The sequence below is a fragment of the Candoia aspera genome, chromosome 3 (assembly GCF_035149785.1).
Source record: "Candoia aspera isolate rCanAsp1 chromosome 3, rCanAsp1.hap2, whole genome shotgun sequence".
Taxonomy (NCBI): domain Eukaryota; kingdom Metazoa; phylum Chordata; class Lepidosauria; order Squamata; family Boidae; genus Candoia; species Candoia aspera.
The window spans coordinates 69,924,791-69,950,635 of record NC_086155.1 but is presented as its reverse complement, the minus strand read 5'-3'; the positions used below and the strand labels follow the sequence as shown (position 1 = coordinate 69,950,635).

The 25,845-nt window shown below is 39.2% G+C and overlaps 1 protein-coding gene across 1 annotated transcript in view; it reads right to left on the bottom strand.

The window, feature by feature from the left end:
• The window catches only part of ROR1 (receptor tyrosine kinase like orphan receptor 1), a 195,872-nt gene that overhangs the window by 10,414 nt on the left and 159,613 nt on the right, over positions 1 to 25,845 (bottom strand). Inside the window, exons 5-7 of the mRNA XM_063298074.1 lie at positions 3,137 to 3,264; positions 2,134 to 2,451; positions 974 to 1,219 (exon numbers count right to left, since the gene is read on the bottom strand). Coding sequence (XP_063154144.1) covers positions 974 to 1,219; positions 2,134 to 2,451; positions 3,137 to 3,264 — 692 coding nt within the window. The remainder of the gene's footprint in view (positions 1 to 973; positions 1,220 to 2,133; positions 2,452 to 3,136; positions 3,265 to 25,845) is intronic.

The following is a 25,845-nucleotide window of genomic DNA, read 5'->3' as shown; positions in this document are numbered from 1 at the left end:
ACCAAACATAGGAATTGTGGAAATTGCTTTATGCCAAATACACTCCCCACCCTGAAATTGTTCAAAAAGGGCTAATCAGGCTTCAGGTAGATACATTCACAATGCATCAGGATGTTTTTACAGATACTGAAGCCTATTACTGGAACTCATATCATGCTTCACTTGTGGTCTGTAAACTGTAGCTTATCACTTATCATACCGTATGACCCTAGCCAATTCCAGATTATTCAAGAAACGATTGTTTCAAAAATGGTATCTTACTTCAGTGATTAAACTTATTTCACTTGTTTTCAGACAAGGCCTAGTCTCCTTAGCTTGGTTCAGTGGCAATATTTAGTTTATGCTAATTTTTAATAATCAAACGGTCTTCTGCTGAACTAATTACACAGCATTTCTGACTCCCTGAAATCATTGCACACTGCTGCTTCTACACAGTAACCAGAAAAGTGCTTGGGAAGGACTGCTCTCATTTTTCCAAAAATCTTGCTGGCACTTTTCTAACCACTTAATAAGAGACTCTCAATTACAACTCAGACAAAATAATGGTTATTTAGAGTCACATTTCACACAATAGTCATTTGTTCAAATAAGCATGCTGAGCCAAAGAATTTTATTTTGGATAAAAAGTTTTAGATCTGCACATGCTCCAGATCTGGATTACAGGCCCCTGCTGGTTTTCAGAATTTTTCTTCCTGTTGGCCTTTTAGCCTCCTGCCAAGTGAGGCCGTTAGAAAATACATCCTTTAGATGGCAAGTAGCCACCAAACAGAAGACCACCATGAGGCTCAATTCAGTCCATAAACAGGGGGATGTATCTAGACTCTGCAGCTGTACTTTTATTCCAAATTAAATTTGTTGGGATAAGTCAGCTTATATAAACATGTGATGAATGTGCCACATAGTTTGGCTCTTGGACTGCAAAACGCAACAAATAATCTTATTTCATTTTCAAAAAAGAGTTCATTATATTTACCACAGACTGGGATGTCACAAAGTTCTGACTTGAGATTTTCATCTAAGGTGAAGCACCATGGGGCCTCTTTCTGATTGCCTGGGTTTCGGCAGTAGGAATGGCCTCCATTCAGTTCTGGGTACCTGACAGCAGTGAAAGTGTGGGTGTGGGGATACTGTGAGTTCCAAGGCTGGCACTGTCGCCCAGATTTGGTTACACTTATGGTCCCTCGATAGTCCACTCCTGTGCTGTTGAAACATTTGTGATCTGTAATAGAAAGACCACTTTTCTGTGATGAATTAAAAGAACACTATGCATACAGACGACTTTTTTCTTGTGTATGACCTGAAATTTAATTCAGATTCTTACTTTAAGGTGTAACAATACTCTTTTAAAAGTTACATGCTCTTTCAAAATGTTTTTAAGAAATAAGCAGAAGAACTCAAAGTTTCTTCAAAATCCTGAAACTAATGCCTTATCTTGGCATGAGAAATTAGGAGACTTAATATTTATTAAGCTATTTTAGAAATAAAGCCATTTGACATTATTTTCATTTAACCTATCTGTGATCTAACATGAACTTCACTCAACATCAAGGCTAATAATATAACTTCTGACTGCCATACTGCGTAGTAACTGGAGTACAATAACTAATTATGGTATTAAGTACTAGCATTTATTTCAACAGAACTGCTAGAAGATACTTTAATGAACAAAGCATGATATACCAGTCATTAAATGGAATAGAATAATATAAAAATAATTGCTGATTTAAAATATTAAAAAGGGTTCTTCTAACAATACTGTATTGTAAACTGCCCAGAGTCGCTCTTTGAGTGAGATGGGTGGTGATGAAATCTGAAAAATAAATAGATAGATAGATAGATAGATAGATAAACAAACAAACAAACAAACAAACAGATTTAGTTTGTCATGGATATATATATATATATATCCATGACAAACTAAATCTGTTTATCTATCTATCTATCTATCTATCTATCTATCTATCTATCTATCTATCTATCTATCTATCTATCTATCTCCCTGACAACTAAATCTGTTTGGTGGAAGATACTGGCTGACATATTCAGACTGACTCTACCAACTGTGCCCTTCATTTTTCTTCAGTTTAAGGAATATTCCATATACAAAGTATCATATCTGTAATTGCCACTTACTTTTATTGATCGGATCTGCCATAGGGATGCCAATGCGGATACAGTTTATAGCCTCAGGGCTATCAGGCTGTGGAAGATCTTCACAGTTAGGCAGCTTTAACCGCATCAAAATCATAGGATTGGATCTTGCAAATATATATTCAGTTTGGCAAAGAACGTTTTCCAGAATCTCACACTCATCACGGCAAAGATCTCGTGGTTTTGCGACAGAAGAAGTCTCATCACAATATGGGAAAGCATAATGGCACAGAGATGGAATAGCAAACTGCGAACATTTATCTGATAAATGACTTGAAGTTCCAATCATTGTGAAGGCAGCTGCAGTATACAAACACCAAATCAGTCGAGATAGTGCATGTGATCTAGTATAAAATATGCCACTAAAAACTCCTTCCAAATAAATACACAACAGTTTTTGGAGAGTATAGCATTAAAAAAAATCTACACCTTTTTAATATTCAAAGAATGCTATGCTAAATGCAGTTTATATCAGCAACTGCTTTTCTTTTCATTGATTGGATTGAGCTGCCTTAATCAAAGAGTGTTTAAGCCCCAAGTAAGCACCAACATATATTACCTGGTAAGTGTTCAGTCTTGCTTTCAAAGAAAACTAGCTTATACAATTGGAGATCCACAAGTAAATAAGATTAATTTAATTTAATCAATCATGTATTCTAAAAAACTTGGCTGAAATCAGAATAAAATAATGATAAAGGCACTGTATTTTTCAACATACACACTAGAAAAGCTAAGAATACAATTACAATAATATGCAGGGTTTACTATCTTTTTTAAAGTTTCATTTTCATTGCAGCTTTTCAAAATGAGTAATATATTCTTTCTTCTAAATATATCTTCAGTAAAGGCTAAGAATATATTCCGTTGAACATATACTTGTAAAATTAACATTACATTAAGTATTTGAAATCCAGAACTGTAGAGTATAATAAGAAGTATGATGACAATCTAACTGAGAATAAGAGAAAGCAAAATTTTTACCTACCAGTAATTTGATTTTCTATTTCTCCTTGCATATGCAGGGATTCCATATAAATGGTTCTATTTCCAATAAATCTTGCACATGCAATTCCCCGGTATGGTTGACAAAATCCATCCTCTTCGTATTCATCTCTAAAATCAAGCAGGCATAAAATATAGGACTATTGTTAAAGAACCATTTTGGTGTGGTGGTTAAAGGTGCTGGACTAGGAGTGAGGACACCTGAGTTGGGCCAGGCTCCCTCTCTCAGCCCTAGGAAAGAGATAATGGCAAACCACTTCTGAAAATGTTGCCCCAAAAACTGCATGGATCTATCCATGTCACCAGGAGTCAAATTTGACTCAAAGGACCGTAACAAAAACAGCATTATATTTCTAGTATTGTTCACAAAATATCAACACACATTAAATGGAAAACATTCCAAATGATCAATTGTTAATATCTTCCTCAGCTCAAAACTACCCAGAATTGCTGTACTAGCTGAAAATGGTCATAGTCCCCAAAACCTCATGAGTATTGATATGGTTATACAGAGTGACTGTACAAAAGCATTAAACTTTATGATGCATCTTTCAATGTAACCATATTCCATTTTGTCCAATTGACCTTTTTAGAATACTAAATCAAGTTAAGGAATTCCATATTCTCTCCCAATTTTCTCCAAATGTTTTGATAGCCATGACAAATAGCTGAGCTGAGTAGAGTTGCAGTGGAAAAGTTGTAGGAAATGTACAGCATTCCTACATAATGCTTCTTAGCTTTATTTTACCTTACCCAATACTGTTTTGCAATGAAGAAAGCTATAGTGAAACTTTTACAATTGGGTAGGACTTATGCAATGTAAATGAAAACTAATATTTAAAGCTAGAACGAGCTACAGTTGCTTTAAGTGACAGGTATGAGGACAAGTCTTGGATTATGCATTTAACTCTTTGGCTTATGTGGATCTATAAGGGAGCCTTAAACATGGAAGTTTTTATGCGTATTCACTTGCCAATGATGAAAAGTTAAGTTTCCCCCCTTTTTACATACTGAGTAGAGACATCAGCACTAACACAATCCACAGCCTATTAATCAGGGCTGTGTCATTTTTATCATCCAGCAGTAGGATTAATGCTTCTCCTACTGCCAATGCAATACCAAAATTGGTGAGGGCAGCATCAAAAACTGTACATGGACCAGAAATGCATTTGGTTTTCTCCACTAATAGATCATGGTTGTATCTATAGGTGCTGATTAAGAAATAAAATCTTGTTTACTTTTTTCCTAATAAATCATTAAGATGCACACATTCTCATTTCTAAGTTATCCATTCAATGTTTTAAACTTTTGGTCTTGGGAATAACAATACTACTATTTTATTATGACCATAATACCTTAGCCTTGGGAATATTCCATTACATGAAATTGTATTATTGTATTAATACAATAATATTGTATTAATAGTAAAATTACTATTAAATACAATAATACAATTATGTTGTATTAATAGTAATTATATAACTATTAAACTTTCAGCTGGAAACTGAATCTTACAAGGCAGGACAGCTAGTTACATTGAAATCTCATTGATATCAATGTCCCCAGCATCCTGACCATCAGGTCCTTCAAGACTGATTGGGTCAACTGATTCACAATCTTTCTTACTGTTTGGAAATATCTGTCCAATTAAAAAAAATACTGCTGGTAAGAAGCCACTAAGCTTTTCAAAATATTAATGAACAAATATCCCATGGGTATCTTATATGCTGCATTTACAATGTTTTTCATAAAGGGTGGGAGATGACACAGTGGAGAACAGTATTTCTTTTTTTAAAATGACGTATCTTACTTTTGGCACATTTAGATTTTGTTACCACTGAGTAGAGGATAACACAGTGACACATATTAGAAGAGAATGATTTATTTTCATATACTTGACAAACTCTCTGTAGAGTGCAATGTAGTTCAACTGTGTAGAGAAAAATTAAAAAGCTTTTTCTTGGCAAGAAACCTTAATGCAAAGGGATAAATGATATTCTGTCATACTTTCCAAGGAAGTGCAAAATAGTTACTTCCGTCCAACTAAAAACTCAATTTTCTAAAGAGTGGGAGCTCTCACCCTGTGACAAAAAAATTAGAAATTCTAGCTTATATTTCCTTTTGGAAGTGGAGAGGGAAAGTTCTCTTAGAGATTGGCTGGTACTTAAAAGCACTTAAGCCTAACCCTTTTACAAATATAACATAATGTGGACTCCTGATAATCTGAATCAGTGTTTCTCAACTTCAGCCACTTTAAGATGGGTGGACTTCAGCTTCCAGAATTCTTCAGCCAGCCAGGTTGAGAAACACTGACCTAGATCCCAATCCTTTCCGTTAGATAATCTATTACCAGCATGGAACTAAGTCAAAGGATCACAGACCTCAGCTTCTCTAGTCCAACTTCCTGTCATGGGGGGTTCAGAGTCCAAGTCAGAGGTTGAGGAAGGGCAGCTGGGCCCTGTGGCAGCCTTGGAGGGTGAGCAGGCAGCAATGGGGGCACTGGATGAACGGCTGCCTGAACAGGCAGAGGAGGCAGGGCTGGCCAGTGAGCAGTGGGGACAGGTGCTGCTGCTCAGCGAGGATGAGGATGTGAAGTTGCCATCCCCTCCCAGCCCAAGAGCAAGGAGAGTGGAGAGAGGAACAGCGGAGGTCGGTGAGGCTACTCATGAGAAAGCAACCCCACCCTCCTAAATAAGCTCCACCGGGGTCTGCTCTTATTTAAAAGGAGCCGCAAGCCCAGACCGGTCATTGGAAATGTCTGTTTACCCAGACCCCATGTGCCTTGACTCCTGATTGGAAACCTCGTGACTTGACTCTGGACTGTTGACTCTGGAAACCTCCTACAACTTCTGGACTCTTGGACTTTGCTTGATTACTCTTGTTTTGAACTTGGAACTCTCTTAAGGCAAGCTTGCTGGACTTTTGGGGGCTTGTTTCTTGTAGTGTGTGCGCGTTTGCGCTCACACTTCCTTTGCTGCCTGTTTGATTGCTTTACAAGTTCCTCAGTAAAGTTTGCAACTGCCTCCCTGGTGTATTGAGTGTGACTGGCCTGGGACAGGACACTTTCTGCTCAAGGGTATCTAAATGGAATCAATGGCAGGGCACACATATTATGCAAAACCAAGCTACATAAACCACACCCTTCACTTAATACAATGTGAGAATCCTGCTATTTTGCGATAGGTTATAAAGTCCCCCACTTTTGACAAGCTGCAAAAATAGTTTTCTGAATGTATTATTGCCACAAATGCTACTGCCCAATTGAAAATTAGATGACACACAATGCAACCCTCAATCCAAACATTTTGCTGCCTGAGGAAACTAACAAATACAATGTACCTTCCCATTTCTAATATAGATGTCAGAGTGGTAGTTGAAACTTAATCCAATCAAACAGCATCTTCTATTGAAGTTCCTGTTAATGCTGGCTGGACTCATTTTACACTCATGGCATTGGCAGGGGAGGAAAATGATGTCACATGCATCATAATAAGCTATTGCTTAGTTTGGTTTTAGCTCAAAATGTTTTATGATCCCTATCCCACCAACAGGTGTCCATTCCTCACCACAATGACACCAAAATGACAAAAATTGTGCAGTGATGTCACAATACAAACCCTACCCTTTCATTACTTGCACTGGCTTTGCATAAAAATATGCAAGGGGAGGATTTTTCATCACAATGTACATTTGACACTTGCTCTTCCCATGGATGCCTATGAACTTCCCCATCTCCAGCAACAGAAAACTTAGGCAGTCCCCTGACTTTGCTTAAAGTTAGGACTGGTCTGTATTAACTACATGGTATATCCAAAGTTAACACAGACAGTTCCACGTGAGCAACCTGAGTCTGATTAAAACAGTGTTCTAATTTAGTGGTGTATGTGGTATCGTAACACAACTGGTAATGTTACATTTCATTTACAAGTAAATGCCTGAGCACACTCATTTGAAGTCAGAATCCTTACATGTTCAGTTCAGAAGCCTAACATTTCTAATGGGACTATTTTAGAATAAGGATTTGAGGACAGAGGTCTAATTATGTGACAAGATAGTATTGCAAGTCATTTTAGAGTATATATTATATCTAAAATTGGCATAAGAAAGAAAATACATTCTGCTACTGAAAATGAGATAGCAGAGTAGACTGAATGACTTTGTGAACCAATTAAAAAGGCATAGACTGTATAATCTGGTAGTCAAAGTGTCTCATGTATAACCTCATTATCTTTGACAAGTTTAAAACCATATCATTTGTTACAGACAATTAAAAGCTGGCATAAGAACTTCACTTCTTGGATGCACCAACCCTGATATGTTTATTGTATACAATACTTCTAAAGTGAATGGTTTGGAACCCAGTTCTCAGGCACGCAGTAGATGGTGTTACATGTATATGGGATAGCTTGTGATCTAGATATTTACAGAGGAAATGTTAACTGTCACAACCTGAATGTAAGGCTGTGAACAATTCTGGAAAATATGGCCTGAGCTGGGGCCAAATATGTCTGAAAATAATCTATTTACATTCTTAAGTGCAATGCTTTGCCATAATTATTAAGGCTGTGCAGAACTTCAGAAATAAAGTATTTACAATTCAGGAGTTTCCAAAAATTCAAGACGGTGGCTGCGACTATGCAATCAAGGCTTTGCTTGATTTTCATGAATCAGATGTGCAACATACATAAAAAGGGGTTGTGCAGCTATGGCCAGCATCTAACTTTTTTGATGTTCTTGCCAGAGTCTGTACTAGCACTTGTCTGGAACTCTTTAAACCTGTTACATCCTTTCACAGCGTGGGGTAGCTGTTTTCTGCTGCTGCCAGGTGATCCAAGGAAAGGATGCAGTTGTTTTAAAGAGCCGTGGACAAGCACTACATATATGCTGGAAAGCACTTACTTTTACCAAACTGAATCCAAAGCATTGCCCAGCTGTAAAAATTACACCCTTTCAAGAAACCTAGGGCTGCGTGGAAGACAAGGGAAAAAAAACTGTCAGATCAACAGCAGCTGTAACTACTTATGAAACAGCATTGGTAATACTGCTTGGATCTTTCCTGGCAGCTTTCTTACATAATTTTTCAGTATGAACTGCACCTCATATGCTCACAGTTATGAAAAGGACAGGAAACTCCTAGAACTTACATTTTGTTTGACAGACCTATTTTAGCTTTTCCTGAAGGATGGCAAAGCCCTTCAAACTTAAGATAAAGAAATATACACAACTTAAAGATCAGACAAATAAGATGCTCAGCTATGGCTATTCTAGTGAACCATATTAAAAACTCCATCTTACATGTCCATGGTAGCTTGATTTTTACTTGGAATTTGGCACCTGGTACAGAAATGGATTTTCAGAGAATCTCAGCTTTCATTAAGAACAAAACAAAATGAAGCACAGAAAGCTGAAACCACCATATGGACAAGAAAGTGAACCTCAACATTTCCAGATAGCTGGCCCAGATAATATTGAAAGCATCTGGGGCAGCAACAGGGGAAATCTTTGAAACACAATGCTAAACTGGACAACTGTAGTTACAAAGAGCCCTTTGGCTGACTAAGAACTATGCAAAAATAAGTATTTATTGCATTTTGGGGATTTGCATAATTTATTCAAAATGTAGAATCTGAGTTACCTTGCCCCAGTATATCAATTCATATTTTTGCTTCTTCTTTACAAACTAACATTTTCCTTCTCCTTTGTTCTTCTAACCTAGGCTGACCTGCTATGTAGGATCTATGGTACTCTCTCTGTTGTTGCTAACAGGAATAAGAAATGATACCAGCTTTGAGTATCAATTGATTTTAGAGTGACAGATTCTTACAATGCAGCTGGATTTGGTATTACTTATCCGGTAATACCGGATGCTCCCAGTCAGTTGTCAGCCCAGGAAGTCCCAATTAAACTGAAACATGAGACCACAGAACTTCCTTTCTGGAATCAAGCAATGTTTTAGCCCTTAGGTTATTTTTAAACTCTATTCTACTAGATTCCTTTTAGTTGACACTCAATACCTTTTTAAAATGAGTTTCATTAACAACAATGAAATGCAACAACTTTTCAGACAAGTTTTAACTTTGTTGACCACCCAGACGGACATCCTTTCAGGGTTTTGTTTTAGTTTTATTGACATAAATAATGTAGGTCCAACCTATCAGAGGTCATCTTTAGTAAAATATTCTTCTATTTTTACACATGCAAAATTTAGTTGTCTTGCGTATTGGAGCAGGGAAATAGCTATTCTCTAGAGAAATGCTGCATTTGTATATTCTTCTCTGTAAGTAGGATTACCATACTTTAAAATAACATGACCCTTGCCACATGTTTTAACTTATGAGGCAAAAAACAGGATTCCTTTTCAAAATTTCTTGGGGTGATATTTAGAGTACTGTGCTAAATCCCAAAGTACCTGCTTAGATTCTATAAAATCCTCATTCAGAGAGAAGTTCTTTACACCTAAGTTTTAACCTACTATTCTCTTCCCCTACTTTAATCTGTGTTAATATTGCAGGTAAATTATAGCATTAACTAGATAGACTTAGCATAAATAGCCTTTCTATCCATGGGCACACCAGGTAATTAATAATACAAATAACTCATCTTCAATATTTCAATATACCAAGTGTGCGAAATTTCTAATAAGCACTAATATACATACACATACTATTTAGTGTTTATTCCCTTGGTTGCAGGGTCAAGCTTGTTTGCACTGTGCTTACCTAGATTGTACAATGAAGCTATCAATGCATAATGAGACAAGGGGCTTGTTCTTCAGCTGGCTTATTTTTTTAATTTATTTGTCGAATTTATACGGCCGCCTATCCATCTGAAGTGATTCTGGGCAGCTTTTGGAGTTGAAAGGTATGTCACCTAATTGGCTTCTGTGTCTAAGGGAAGACTAGAACTTTCAGCTTGTAGTCCAGTATCTTAGTCACCACACCGTGCCAGCTCTCAAGCATGAATACAATATACAAATAAGTAATGCTATAAACATACCAGAAAACGTTACAAAACGATCTAGTTATTTATTGTTCATACTGCAATAATCAACTACTTAAAAAACAAAACAAAACTAAGACCATTTGTAAACAAACAACAGTTAAAAATTGCAACATAGTCAGGACTTAGTAATTTAAATAATAACGCCATTTGAAATATATAGCCCCAAAAGGGTATTTATTAATATAGTACTTAAAAGCTAGTAGTAGCTTGGTAAATCTCCCTCTGAAGAGTGTCACACCATTATGGAACTTAACCTTCCTGGATGACCGCTAGACTTTATTTATACATCCATATATACAGTATACAAGACCATACCCAGAACACATGATTTTAAAAGCCATAATCTAAAATTTGGCTTAGAAAAAACATGCAGATGATGCCAATTAGGAATGTAGCCTGTTCCCATTTGTTGCATTCTGTTATAGCCTACAAGAATGTCCATGACTGCTACCAGCCAAGGAATTACCAAACTGCAAATAGTAAGTGTTCAATCCTGTAAGCTGGATATATGCTGAACATTCCTAGCTAAATGTCCAAAGCACATGTAGAAACACACAAACACCTGCCACTGGTTACAAAGAAGAGGAGCAACACTGCTGCTACAGTCTTCTTCCTACTCGTTTCCTCCTGCTGCTCTATGGCCTCCTCTTTGTTGTCACTGCCCTCTAAGATTGGAAGAGGAAGAGTTCCTGATTCCTGCCATGCCAGCACCTGCTCATTGCTGGAGGAGTTAGAAAGCTCTCCTTCTAGGCCCACCAGGCAGCAGTGAGGACAAAAAGGGAGACTGTAACAGCAAATGTTATCACAACTTCTCTTCTTAATTGCTTCTGGAAGAGCCTCTCTCTGTAGCTACTTGGCATGGGGGAGCAATGGGGGACAAATTAAATGTGCCTCACAATACAAGCTTTGTTCCTTTTGGATGTGTCTCACAACATTGCATGGAAGTATGAAATAGGCAGCGCTTGCATTGTGACATCACAATACACAATTTGTCATTTTGATGATATTGAACAGGTAGTCCTCACTTAATGACAATTGGGACCAGAATTTTGGTTGCTAAGCGGTCATTAAGCAAATCCAACCAGATTTTATGAAGTTTTTTTGCAGCGGTTGTTAAGCGAACCATGTGGTCATTAAGCAAATCATGCAGTTCCCCATTGATTTTGCTTGTCAGAAGCCAGACAGGAAGGTCAAAAATGGTGATCACATAACCATGGGGCACTGTGACAGTCGTAAATGTGAACCAGTTGCCAAGCTCCCAAATTGTGATCATGTGACTGCAGGGACATTGCAATGGTTGTATGTGTTAGGCCCAGTTTTAAGCCGTTCTTTCCAGCACTGTCCTAAATCCGAACCATCACTAAACAAATGGTTGTTAAGCGAGGACTACCTGTAGCTTGCTTCAGATGCCTCTGCTACCTGACAATGGCTGTTGTGTTCTCCCATGCTCTTCCTCTACCTTCTTGTTCTTTTCATAAATGCCATCAACTTGAAAGGCCGAAAAAGAAAACACTTTTTCAGTAGGGATTAGCAAATAGATCAATTTTGGTTTCTCTCAGTTTCTCATTTCTGTAAATCTTTCAGATTCAGCTCATAAAACTTGAAATTTATTTTTTCAAAGTTCTACATAAAATGTATATTTATTTTGATATGTACTGTCCAAGCATTTTTATTAGCACTTTTGTCTAATACAAAATTTTTTACCCATTTCCCCAATATTTTTGTTCATTATTATCATGAATATGTCTATTTTTATAGATTACTTAAATATACTTTTAATTGGCAGATGCTTTGCAAAATTCAAATTGGTGCAAATTTTAAATGATAACCGCATTTTGATTCATAGATTAATTTGAAAAGGTGAAATTGGATTTGACTGCATTCAAATGCCAACTAAATTAATTTCTGCCCCATCACTATGCCTTAGTATTGGTAGTAACGATTCCTGATCTTTGTCCAGCACTCTCTGAGTAGATAATAGAATCTTGTGTATATTTAAATGTTATATTCAAAAGGGTGACATTGAGTCTCAATTTGTAAATTTTTTTTAATGATGGTTCCTGGCATGTGCCCAACACCAACCCTGACTACTTACCTAAAATAACAATCTAGCTGAATTTATAGTATGCTTTCTGCTAATTACTTTCCCAACTTGAGTGCCTGTCTACTGTGTAACTTAAATATGTGCACACTCATTAAAAATATAGCTTGAACATATTTTTCATCACACATGCAATGAGATCCTATCATTATTAAGTGCCAATATATTCTGCAATACTATTAAAGAAATACTAATATTTTGCTTGCTACAGCAGGAGGAGAAATTTTTCTATGTTTGTTCTAAACAGTACTGCTATCCTAGTCCAAATCAGCCAAATCAATTTGCACCATCTGAAGTAGAATGAGTGAAGGACACTTGGCCTATCCGGTGGTGATCTAGGGTATTTTGTCCTACTCTGAAAATCTGAAAAGAATCTTTTCTTGATCATCCTTCTCTCTCTTTTCTTAAGAAGCTTAATAGCAGAAATTGATCCATCTTTGATTCAAAATAATGGGAAGGCGCAGATGGTGAACAGAGGGACTATTGACTTCCTTGAAGGAAGGGATATCATCCTGTCAAAAATCTGATACACTTCATCTGTGAACTGTCTCAAAAAGGCAGACTATGGTTCTCTCAGCCTTCCTCTTTTCCTTAAAGCCATCTGCACTGTGGAGCAGATGCTTTGGGAATCGGAGCATTCCAACCTTGTCTCCGACAGGCTGGTTCTGGATACCTTCCTTGTAAACGTGCAGGCTCATATTTCCCTTTGGTTAAGGTGGAACTTGGAATATACAATTGTTTTTACTTAGATTTTAACAGAGCGACAGGATGTTTTATTTTAACAGTAACCTTATATACTTTTTTATTTTTTAAGAAAAGTCAAATCATCCTGTATTTTATAAACAAAGGCAGGTTATCCATGGCAACCAAGCCTCTATAAGTAAACATACTTTTATCCTTTTACATTTTCTTCTGCTTCTATCAAAAGAAGCCTGTGTGCTAAAAGGTGACTTTTCTGATCTGAACGTCCAATTAATAGACCTTACAATGAATCAACCATTTAACTTCTTGAAAAGATATATTACAATTTATCAGCATCAGGATTGCCATGCCTTTTAAAAAAGATACAAGGTTATGACTTCATATTTAAATGAATATTACTACTATATACAGTATTTAAATAAATATTACTGATGGTGATATGGTATTACAAATGTTTAAGCCTGTTAAAAACAGACTGATTGAATTGGCAAGAATACATCAATAAACAAAGCTATGAATATGCGAGTTGTATTTTACTTAGCACACACTAAAAAAAAATCAGTGATTAGTGTTATTCATTGGCAAAATGGTTTTAGGATCTGCAAAGGCATAAAATAGAAAGAACTTCAGTGGTGTTCATAATGTGTGGATAGACTGTACATACTGTACATGGCTGCTACAAAGGCTTTCCCAGACTGTATGTGCATTGGTGTAATGGTTGCCTAATCCCAAACACTCAGTCTCACAAGCTCGGGCTTAAAGATAACTGATTTATTAAGGAATAGTATGCAAATACAGAGAAAGCTGAGAATGAGCAAAAGCGCGCCAAATACAAACTTAAAAGCCTTGCCTGTGAGCAAGTTCCGCCCCATCCCTCGTCAGGGCACTCCCCCTCCCAGGTGCTAGAAGCCGTTAGACGCGCCTGGGAAAGTAACCTTGAGCAGGAGCGCAAACCCAAACATACATTCCAAGCCCTCAAAACAACGGAGGGTGAAGGAATGGAAAAACCCCGGGTGAAGGAACACGGAACAGAAGATGACATGTGAAACGTTACAATGTTAGCAGCACATTGAAATGAGAACATGACATATTGCCCCTCCAAAAAAAAATTATGGAGCAGGTTTGTCAGGATAGGCAGAGTGGAATTGGGCTACCAGACGAGGGGAAAACACGTCTGGAGCAGCAACCCATTCAGGATGAGGGAAATGTTTCCAGCGGACGAGGTACTGTAAAGCGGAGCGCTGGCGTCGGGAGTCGAGGATGGACGTCACCTCGAAGTGTTGCTGGTTGTCGATCATGAGTGGAGGTGGTGGAATGGGTTGTGGATGCCAGCGGTCCGACGACAGGTAGGGCTTGAGTAAACTACAATGGAAAACAGGATGTAAACGTTTAAGGTTGTGAGGCAAATCAAGTTTAAACGTAACAGGGTTGAGTTGAGCGATAATTGGAAAAGGTCCGACAAATTTAGGGCCAAGTTTCTTAGAGGGTTGTGGGGATTTGATAAACTTAGTTGATAAGTAGACTTTATCCCCGACAGCAAAGGATGGTTCTGGGGAACGCTTTGCATCGGCATGGCGTTTATAAACAGCCTGGGCATGGAGGAGAGCTTGTTGAATATTAGACCAGGAGTCCTTGAGAGAGTCCGCCCAGTCAGCAAGGGAGGCTGGCAGCGGTTGTGGATGGGGAAGTTCAGGAATAGGAACAAACTCACGTCCAAAAACTGTTTTAAAAGGAACTTGACCAGTGGTTTGATGAACGGCATTGTTGTAAGCGACCTCAGCAAATGGGAGTAGGTCGACCCAATTGTCCTGTTGGTAGTTAACAAAAGCCCTGAGATATTGTTCCAGTGTAGAATTAACCGCCTCTGTAGATCCGTCCGTTTCCGGATGCCACGCGGTGGAAAGTGACTGTTTGGTACCCAAAAGTTTTAAAAATGCCCGCCAGAATTGTGACGTAAATTGTGTGCCTCTGTCACTCACCAAACGGGCGGGGATACCGTGGAGGCGGTACACGTGGATGAGGAAGAGGCGTGCCAGCTGTTGTGCGGTGGGGATAGAAGCGCATGGGATAAAGTGGGCTTGTTTGGAGAAAAAGTCTTTGACCACCCAAATGACAGTTTTGCGTTGACTAGGGGGTAGATCAACGATAAAGTCCATGGAAATGTCCTGCCAGGGGACAGATGGGGTGGCAACGGGTTGAAGGAGACCTTGGGGTTTGCCTGTTTTGCGCTTTATCGCGGCACACACAGGGCACGCAGTAACATATGCCTTGAGGTCTTTGAGTAAAGTTGGCCACCAGAATTGTCGGCGAACAAGGTGTAGAGTTTTTACATAGCCAAAATGTCCAGCCAGCTTGTCATCGTGGCAACGCTGGAGTACGGTTTTACGCATAGCATCGGGTACATAGAGGCGATCGTTGTGCCAGGCAAGATCGTCAGTGAAGGTTAAAGTGTTTCTATTGGTTTGTAACCAAGTATCTGTTTTAAGGTGGAAAAGCAACTGTTGTTGCAAATCGGATGGAATTGACAAGCGCGGCGAGCGGCTGGAAGGCAGAGCGGCTGGAGGTTGCGTTGATTGCGTTCGGGTCTGGCTGCGAGTCACCGCTGCCAAACTTAATTGTTTGTCGGTCCAGACGGTGCCTTGGACCGTTGGCCCTGGGCCAGCATCTTGGGGTCTGCGGGAGAGTGCATCAGCTAAAAAGTTTTTCTTGCCTGGTATAAATTTAAGGGTGAAGTCGAAGCGGCTGAAAAACTCAGCCCAGCGAAGCTGTTTGGGACTGAGTTTTCGACTGGTGCTTAGAGCTTCCAGGTTTTTATGGTCAGTCCAGACTTCAAAAGGGTTGGAAGTGCCTTCCAATAGGTGTCGCCATGTTTCTAAAGCCGTTTTTACAGCAAAAGCCTCTTTTTCCCAAACGTGCCATCTTCGCTCAGTTTCAGTGAATTTGCGAGAGAGGTAGGCACAGGGTTTTAAGGCGCCAGAGTGGTCAGATTGTAACAAGATTGCTCCTATGGAAAAATCAGAAGCATCGACTTGTACAACGAAGGGTTTAGAGGGGTTTGGATGCTGTAAAACTGGTTCTGTGGTAAAGATTTGTTTGAGCGCTTCGAACGCTTGCTGACAGGCAGGAGTCCATTTAAGGAGCGCGCCTGGGTTCTTTGAACGTCGCGTATCCCCCTGTCCTTTAGTTTTTAACAGTTCAGTAAGGGGGAGGGCAATTTCAGCAAAATTTTGGGCGAATGCCCGATAAAAATTAGCGAATCCAAGGAAACTTTGTAATTGTCTCCTGGTACGGGGAGGCTCCCATGCCACAATAGCTTCTACTTTTGCAGGGTCCATTTCAATGCCCTGAGCTGAAATTCGATAGCCTAGGTAATCAATTTGTGACTGATGAAATGCACATTTTGACAGTTTTGCGTACAACTCCGCTTTTTTCAATTTAGCCAGTACCTGACGCACCAAGTGGATATGTTCTGATATGGTTTCAGTATAAATCAATACATCATCCAAGTATACTAGTACCCCCTTAAATAAGTGGTCATGCAAGACCTCATTGATTAGTTGCATAAAGACCCCAGGTGCTCCGGATAACCCAAAGGGTAAGACTTTGTATTGGAAAGCTCCAAGAGGACAGTTAAATGCTGTTTTCCATTCATCCCCTTCCCTTATGCGAATCCGAAAATAGGCTTCTCGCAAATCCAGTTTTGAGAAAATTTTACCCCTGGCCAGATGTGATAACATATCTTTGATCAGGGGCAAAGGATATTTATTTAATATTGAGACCGCATTGAGCCCGCGGAAATCGGTACAAAGCCTTAATGACCCATCCTTTTTTGGCCTGAATAGGACAGGGGCTCCTACCGGGGAATTAGCAGGCTCAATGAAACCCCTAGCCAGGTTTTTGTCAATGAACTCCCTTAGCGTAGTGAGTTCTTTGGGAGACATGGGGTATATTTTTGGGTGAGGCAATTTCACGTTTGGTAAGAATTCAATGGCACAATCCGTTTTTCGGTGGGGTGGCAAGCGATCGGCTTCCTCTTCCCCAAATACCTCAGCAAAATCCTGATACTGATTGGGTAGTCCCTCAAGAGGTTGAAGCGTTTGCACAGTAGTATACGCTACCCCTCCACCCTCCATGTCTTCCAATAGGTCCTTTTCGGGTACTTTGTAAAATCCATCTGCAAAAGTCACAGTTCTATGCAGCCAGTTGATAAAAGGGTTTTGTTGCACAAACCAAGGCATCCCCAAGATTACCAGAGGACCCCCCACTGGAGCTACCACAAATGGCAACTTTTCCTGATGGGAGCCCATCTGCAAGGCGACCAGTCCCGTGGAATGATTGACTGCTTTCCCTCCCGCCATAGTTCCATCCAATTGGGTGAAGATCATAGGTCTTGGCAAAGGGAACGTGGGCAGTTCCAGAGCCGCTACGACATCAGGGTGCATAAGGGAACGGGAGCAACCCGAATCTAGCATGGCCCAAACTTCCACAGTTTTGGTTTTTGAGCTCAGTTTAACTTTAACAGTCAGTGTGGGGAAATTTCCACTCACCGAATCGTGGTTACGCCCGGTTTCTTCCACCTGCCCTAGGGCGCCCTTCAGGGCAGGTGGTAGGCTTTTCCCGCCGGCTGCTCGAATTGCAACTCTTCTTCCTCTTCTCCGAAGGGTAGTTCTGGGGGGTCCAGTTCTGCGACGGCTGCTTTCAGTTTTCGCGGTGGAGCAGGAGCAGGCGACTTTACCGTAGGTTTCGTCTGTCGTTCCTCTGGACGGCGTCTCAGGCACGACGTGGCTCGATGCCCTTCTTTCCCACATCTCAGGCACTGACCTTTGGAGAACCGTCGTTCCCTTTCCTCTTCCCAGGTTTTCGGTTTGGGGCGGCTGGCAAGTCCAGATGTGCGCGCTCCTCTAGCAAGACGCGATTGTCTAAGCTCTTTGGTATGGGCATAGGTTTGTAGGGCATTTTCTGCGCTGCCCGCCAACTGAATCCACCCATATAGCATTTTGGGATCATCTCTTCCTAGTGCCCAGCGAAGGATTTCGGGTTCTAGCCCCTGTTTGAACATTTCAATTATTGTTGGCTCAGACCAGTCTTCCACTTTTCCTGCCAAAGCTTTAAATTCCAACGCATAATTGGCAACTGAGAGGGACCCTTGGTAGAGTTTCCGCAGGTCATTTTTAGCTGTTTCTTGGGCTAGAGGGTCTTCGAAATGCTGTTTAAGTGCCCACAAAAAGTCATCGAAGTCCTCTAACTCAGTTGCCTCAGCCTGGCATAGTTGCACATACCAATCAGCTGCCCTTCCTCTCAGTTTGTTGGCAATGAAATTGATCTTGCCATGTTCTGACCGAAAGTTCCGGCCCCAATCTTCTATATAATGCTTGGCATTAGTGATAAAGAAGGAGAGCGTTGTGGGATCCCCATCGAATTTTACTCCAAATGGTGGGAAGTTTCTTGCCGGCTCAGCTGGCTGTGGCGGTTCCGCGAATGTCAGCGTACGCCGAGCCCCCATGGGTGGTCGATCCCTAGGAGGTCTTGCCTCTCGCCCCCCCCCCTTGACGGGCTGATCGAGTCTTGCTTCTCCCCCTGGTTGATAGGGTACTATGCCTGGGGTACTGTGACGGCTCTTCCTCCCAATCCTCCGGGGTGGGCTCTGCCTCTCTGGGTAGATCCTTAAGGATTGTCACTATTAAATCCATTTTATCCTCTAATGCCCTCATACGAGCTGGAGTGACCGGCTCTTCCGGGGGTTGGTTGGTTACCACCACCCTCGGTGACAAGGGGACTTCGGGCTCCCAGGACAATTGTGGAGACCCCCTTCCCGGTGCTCTTTCCATAACAGTTCTATGTTCACTCCTGAGGCTCTCCTGCATGGATATCAGCAGCTCATCTAGTTGGATATCCCGCAACTCCCGACGTGCTGCTCTTTGCGCTCTCGAGGTTAGCGCTGGCCGGATTCTGGCCGCCTCCCGCTCCTCCTCGCTTCCATCACTTGCGCGAAGCTGAGGTTCTGTCATCGCTAGCGTTCCCTCTTATCCAACGATTGGATGGGGCTAGCGGAAAATGGATGAAATGATTCTCAGCTTTATGTAATGGTTGCCTAATCCCAAACACTCAGTCTCACAAGCTCGGGCTTAAAGATAACTGATTTATTAAGGAATAGTATGCAAATACAGAGAAAGCTGAGAATGAGCAAAAGCGCGCCAAATACAAACTTAAAAGCCTTGCCTGTGAGCAAGTTCCGCCCCATCCCTCGTCAGGGCGCTCCCCCTCCCAGGTGCTAGAAGCCGTTAGACGCGCCTGGGAAAGTAACCTTGAGCAGGAGCGCAAACCCAAACATACATTCCAAGCCCTCAAAACAACGGAGGGTGAAGGAATGGAAAAACCCCGGGTGAAGGAACACGGAACAGAAGATGACATGTGAAACGTTACAATGTTAGCAGCACATTGAAATGAGAACATGACAATTGGTGTGCATGCACCACCATCACTTTGACTAGGACTGCTACTGAAGTGAAGCAGCTGTGTTTACACACAGGTAGAGATGACCACTCTTCCAACCCTTCTGGAGAATATGCTTGCTTTAATATTTCAGTGCATATTGCAGCACACCCCTTGTCAATGCTGTGTATCCTTTATTGCGGTCACACAGCTGTAGAACATCAGCAAATCTCATGGGGACATACACTCCTCCTAAGTGACCAGGCAGCCAGGTAATTGCACCATAGGGATTAGCAGTCTTTCCAGTTTCTAAGTGCTGTATTTCATACAATGGTATATAAGCACTTAATTTTCCATCAGCTCTAACTCACAGAAGCAAAAGATATACTCACACCCACAATAATGAAAAAGTTTGGATTTCTCAAGTCTAATGTATTATACATTTGTATTGTTACAGTTGGGCACGTTAAAATATAAAATGAAAGCCTACAAAACTATAACTTTGCAAGTTCATAATACGAAAAAAAAACCCAAGAAAAAACTTGAAGCAATGTAAATACTGGTATTTAAAACAATACAATATAATAGGTTCAAAGACAGAGCTATCAAATCTTCCAAAACGTTGTTCTAATTGAAATGCTCTATTTCTCAAAATGCATTTTTTGTAGGCGATTCTCCTCCATTCTGCACTCTTCCTAATATATCTCCTCTTACAAATCAGCAGGTTTTGAGAAATTCCAGCTTAATTGGTTCAGCTTAAGGAAAAAAACAGCTTAAAGATACATGCTTCCTGTTGCTGTTTTCATTATTTCTAAACTATCCAAGGTCTCTTTATGAATAGAAATATTTACAATGTGCTCATGCTACTTGATTACTTTTTATCTCATTGAAAACTATACATCCTGAAGTACAGAAGTTAATTTGCTTATCTAAAAATGAAAGCAGGTAACATTAAATATTTTGGAGTTATTGTCAGAGAATACTGAAGAAAAATATTCACTTATCTTAATGACCAACAAGTTCTCAGAGAAGTTATATTTTAATGATACTTTATGATTTTTTTATCTTGAAGTTTCATATATTTTATTAATGTAAAACTATGCGTAATTTATTTTACAATTATTATTTTTATGGATGTAAATGTACCTTTTCTTACAAATTTTTAAACCTATGTGGGTTATTGCCTGCTTCTCTTCCATTTTTTCTTATTCATGTTACGCATTTTCTAACAAGTCAATTCTGTCTGGAAATTGTTCAACTCCATTTGTTACAAGATTACTTAAGAATATAAAAACTATATTCCTTGAATGGAGTATGTATCATTCTTAGAATTGATCTATGTAGCATATGAACTTTTTAAAAGGGCTTCTGAACTGAGCAGAACTGTGAAATAGCATAAAGACAACCTGTACAATCTTCGCTGATTTATCCCACTGCTGACACATAGGCATATGTTCTTACACCTCCCCTCAGCTCCCAAAACAAAAACAAAAACAACCCTCCCCTCCCAAAAGACAAAAATAAGCCATGGAAACTCACTACATGACATTGGACTAATCACTCTCTTACCGCCCAGCCTTCGTTATTATTATTAAATTTGCCCATCTGCCCAGATAAAAGATGTCTGATATATGCCTTCCTGGTGGCAAAGTCAATGGAATTCTTTTGGAACTCTAGTTTTGGATGTTACCACCTGTGGCCATGATGGTTGGGTCCAAAGTAATGCTTAGCAGAATTCTATTTGCACTGGAGGAAGAAAGCAGAAAGTAATCTCTTAGTATATGCTAGGATCCAAATGGCTGTTTACTTCAATACCTGGAAATATACCATTACATTTACTTATTAATAATTTATTCACCCCATTTGTATCATGCCTTCTCTCTGAAAGTTCAAGGCAGCTAAATGGGTCTCTCCTCTAATTTCATCCGCACAACAATTCTGTCCAGGTCAAGCAGTGACCTCCATGACTGAGTGGTGACTTGAATCTGGGTTTTCCCAGTTTCTAATTTCTTAACTACTACATTCACAAATGTTAAAGACAAGGGAAACTGCATTTAGGTTTATCCACTGTATAATGTCAGTGGGGAAAAAAACAACAATCTTCACTTACCTATCTCATTAATATATCCCTCCTCTTTAAAAAGTTAAGTGCTTTACAATTAAAAACAATTTGGCTATTCATTAATAAATAAAGGGGGTATTGATTGTTTTTGAGGACTGCAATATGGCAGGAGTGGAAAACTCAATACTTCTAAATTCATGAAACCCAAACCAGCATTTTGAACAGCCCCAAAGTCAGGCTGCTGAAATTTGGCGATCTTCCCACTAAATTTCTGTTTAGAGCAGTTTAATGATAGAAATGGGAATGGCTTTTCTTCATACTCCATTACAAAACCAAAAAAAAAACAACAACCACGAAAGAATTAACTGCACCCCTTTAGGTAACATGTTTGGAAGATTATCAGAGTCTTCCAGTAGATCAGAAGGGAAAGTCCGAACCCCTTCCGCTCAAAGTTGTGGCCCCTAACCACTCTTAGAAGACAAAGAGAAGTAGCGAAGAGGTAACTAACGTCTATTTTCCCTGAGGACTGATTTAATTTCATTAATAACATTTTTTTACACTCTAACCACTTCCAATGCAGTTACACCAATTAGAATTAATTTTGCTTTCCTAGATATGACCTAAAGCATGTCCAAAAAGATCATGATTAAAAAAAACCAGTCATAATTCAAAGATCTGCTGCCTAGCCTACATAGAGTCTCAAACAGCCGGAAGACATTGCAATGTTGGATTGCATAGAATATGTGGAAACATCCTATGGGACTGGTAGTTTATTAGGAAATGGGTTATTACTCCTGAGTAGCTCACTTTCTACGATTTCTGTGATCTTTGGCACCAGAACTATCTGGAAGGTGCAAGCTTGGACCTTCAAGCATTTGAGTTTTTGAAAGAAGGTCTGTCTTTGAATCATTTGTGTTTTGCTTCCAAGTCTTCCCTACCTGGACACGATTTTCTGCACTATTCTCTGGACTGTGAGCACCTCTGGTTATATTGAACTTGAACTGTTTTTACTCTGTATATCTTTTGGGATAGGACAGACAATTGCAAGAAATAAAGTATGTAATCTTGGGACAAGAAAATGCTAATACAGCTTCCAACATCCCAAACAACCATTTGACCCAAACTGTTATTAAACCTCATTATGCAAGTATAGTGCCATGCTTCTGTAGCTGCATGGTATTTTATTTATAGTTCATTTATATTTTATCAAATCCCCATCTTTTAAATATCCAAACATGAAGTAGAAATCTGTTAAGGAGATACAGCTGCCTAAGAGACACGTAACTTCAGTGACAGACCACTTGTGCTATATGTTGAAAGTTCTGGAGTCAACTTCTAAGAAAGGTAAGATATGCTGAATAATCAGGCTGGGAAAGACTTCTGTCTGAGTCTTCTAAGAGGCACTGCCTGTCTGGATAGATATGACTGAGTTAGAACAATATTTGGTCTGACTTGATATAAGAGGGTGCTTGCTAATATAAGTATGAAATCAAGCCATACAATACTATCTTTAGAAAAGCAAACAAAAATAGGGTGAAGAAGCTGTAGTAAATCAGCCCAGTGCTCAACATTACTTACTAAAGAAAATGGAAGGTTTAGGACTGTTGAAACATCATTCATCCACTTTAAAAATATATATTATGTAAAACAATATTTTTAAAAAATTAAATAAATATTTTAAAATATTAAAACAAATTTCTCTCCTCACACCACAATATATACACATGATGTGGAAGAAAAAAAAATAGCTTTGCTGCTGCTGGTGATTTGACTTTGTTTAGATTAAACCTTGATTTTTTTAAACATCATTCAGGGCAACAGAAATAAATTCTCTTTCTGATAGACATGAATAAATACAAGCTATTCACAGAGGGATAATTGGTTAACTTTAAAAATTGTATAAGCTATGTTTAATGAGAGTCGGAAAAAGGACAGACTGCTCTTGAGATAAGAATTGATTCCTAAGACAACTATGAACATTTGCTTTAAGGAAAATGAAGATCATGCTCTATATTCACAAATGGAACTGACTTGGGTCAAGGATTCCATGAGACTTTTTTTTTTCAAAATTACTAAATCAGGAGTCTAAGAAGGAGAAGGAACCCAGTGATTTCTTGAAGGCTGGAAAACCACAAGTAATTGTTACTATGCAAGCTGAAAAGCATTATATTCCAGGTGTCCATTGGAAGTGAGCTATGGGAATCCAAAGTCTTTGAAGCAAAGCTGAAGCAAGCACACCTACATACAGATGAAAGCTATCTCTCCAAATACCATTACTCTCCCCAAAATTGCCATTACTCTCCCCAAAATTGTATTGTAATTTTTAAAAAATTACTCTCAGAACCTTTAATTAATTTCAGCCTGGGTACAAATTTGCTTTTTTGAAAAGACTGCATGAAAAATTGCCCACAATTTCATCTGCATCTCTCTCTCACACACATATACACATGTTCCATAGGCTTGGAAGTGTGAAGTGGGTCATTTTATAGAGAAAGGAGACTAAACAAACTCCTCCCCCATTTTTATCAGAGTACATCCACTCAGGACACCATGCACTTCTTCCTGTCTTTTGCTGACACAGTTCCTGGTGGGCAGATGGCACCGTTCCATGGCATGAATGACCACATCCAGCAGAGGAATGAAAGGTTACTTTTCCTCCTCTCACAAAAAGGCATGCTCAGTCTCAAGGCAGGGCTCACAAAAAGAATGGCAGTAACTGTTGACTATTTGATGGCCTTTTTTTCTTCTGGTTTCTTGAATCTTGCTTCATTTCTGTTCAGCTTTGCAAGGAATAAAAGCAGTACAGAAAACTCCAGTTATTCAGCCATTTGACTGGCCCAAATAAACTTTCAGAATCTTGGATACTACCTGACTATATAGATTCAAAGATGGTGAAAACAATTCCCAAACAGAGCCTGTCAGCATGTGAATTCTCAGGCATCCAAGAACTGTCAGCCTAGAAAATCCTGTATTAGTTTGCAGCCTATTTTGTTAGACCAAAACATACACAAGGTGACACAGGAAACAAATACGCAACATTTTATCCATGTCTCAGTGATGTGTACAGATTTATGATGTAATTGCTTATCACCGCCATAGAAAGCATAAGAGTAATCTTTGCACTGCCATACATCTGTTAACAGGGAAAGAAAATTTTCAGAGATTAGTAAAAACACATGTTTATATATATTTTGTTATATTGGTTTTTTGACCATATCCCTCCAGTTCATCCTAGCTTCTTCCTTCCTAAGAAGATATGTCAAATCCCATCAACTACAAAGGAACTTTAGACTTTGCAAGCAATCTAGGCGATGGTGGTTCTTATGGTTTACATTAGAGAAATCCTAGAACAGAGATAGATTTGTTAAAATCCCAGCCATGCCCTTGGTAAGTACTTGCAATTCATGCAAACGTTTAAAGGTTAAGAGTAAAATTTAGAAGGCTTTCTTCTTCCTTCTGCACATCATTCTAACCTTCAGGATATCAAAGAAAGGACAAACCAGAAAAAGTATAAACAAGTAGTTCATAAGAAGGAAAATGCTCTTACATTAAAAGTTGCATAACAAGAATGATTTTTATGATATTCTTAATGTTAATTGCTACAGATAAACCTAGGTGCTTAATCACTTCATTAATCTGTCTTATCACTGGAAAAAATATAACTGGAGATTACAGATATATTTTAAGGGAGCTGTCTCTTTAAGAAAACCTTGTTTTAATAAACTTTGCTATAGCATACTTGTACCATATCACTTTATCATGTCTAAAAGCTTGAGTCTAAGACCAGCCAGAAAGCTGGTTTACATCAAGAGAAACTCTTATCATTGCTTGGTAATAGAAAACATGTATTTTACCAAAGCATTTTTTAAAATTTACTGTAGCCTCAGCCAAGTATTATTTCTAAAAATATGCCTGTATGCTACCAAACAATAAAGCTATGTTAAATTTACGAGCAATGTTTTAAATGTGAATGAAAACATACGCAGCTGTTTCTACAGCACCGTTTCTGTTAGTGGACAGTTAGATTTGGTATTAGTATGATCAGTAGCAGCCTGCACTCACAGCAAAGGGGTGATATCGTACCAATGTACCAAACTTAATACAAATACGATACAATTCCAGATGATACTGTTCTTCGGCTTTCATACTAGGAATTTAAATCCAAATCCAGACCAAGCAGGAGCATCGGCTAATAATGTACATATGATTATCTCAGCGTTTAACCATTTTCCACCTTCGGGTAAGCCTCTTCTGAACTTCAGAAGAGGTTCAACAGCATGACTGGATGCAGCGGAGTGCAAGATTGCTCACCGCCACACTCTATTCAAAGCTTTTTGAAACAGGACATGAACTTGAATATGAGCAATGTTTAAATAACTTGTCAATAAAAATA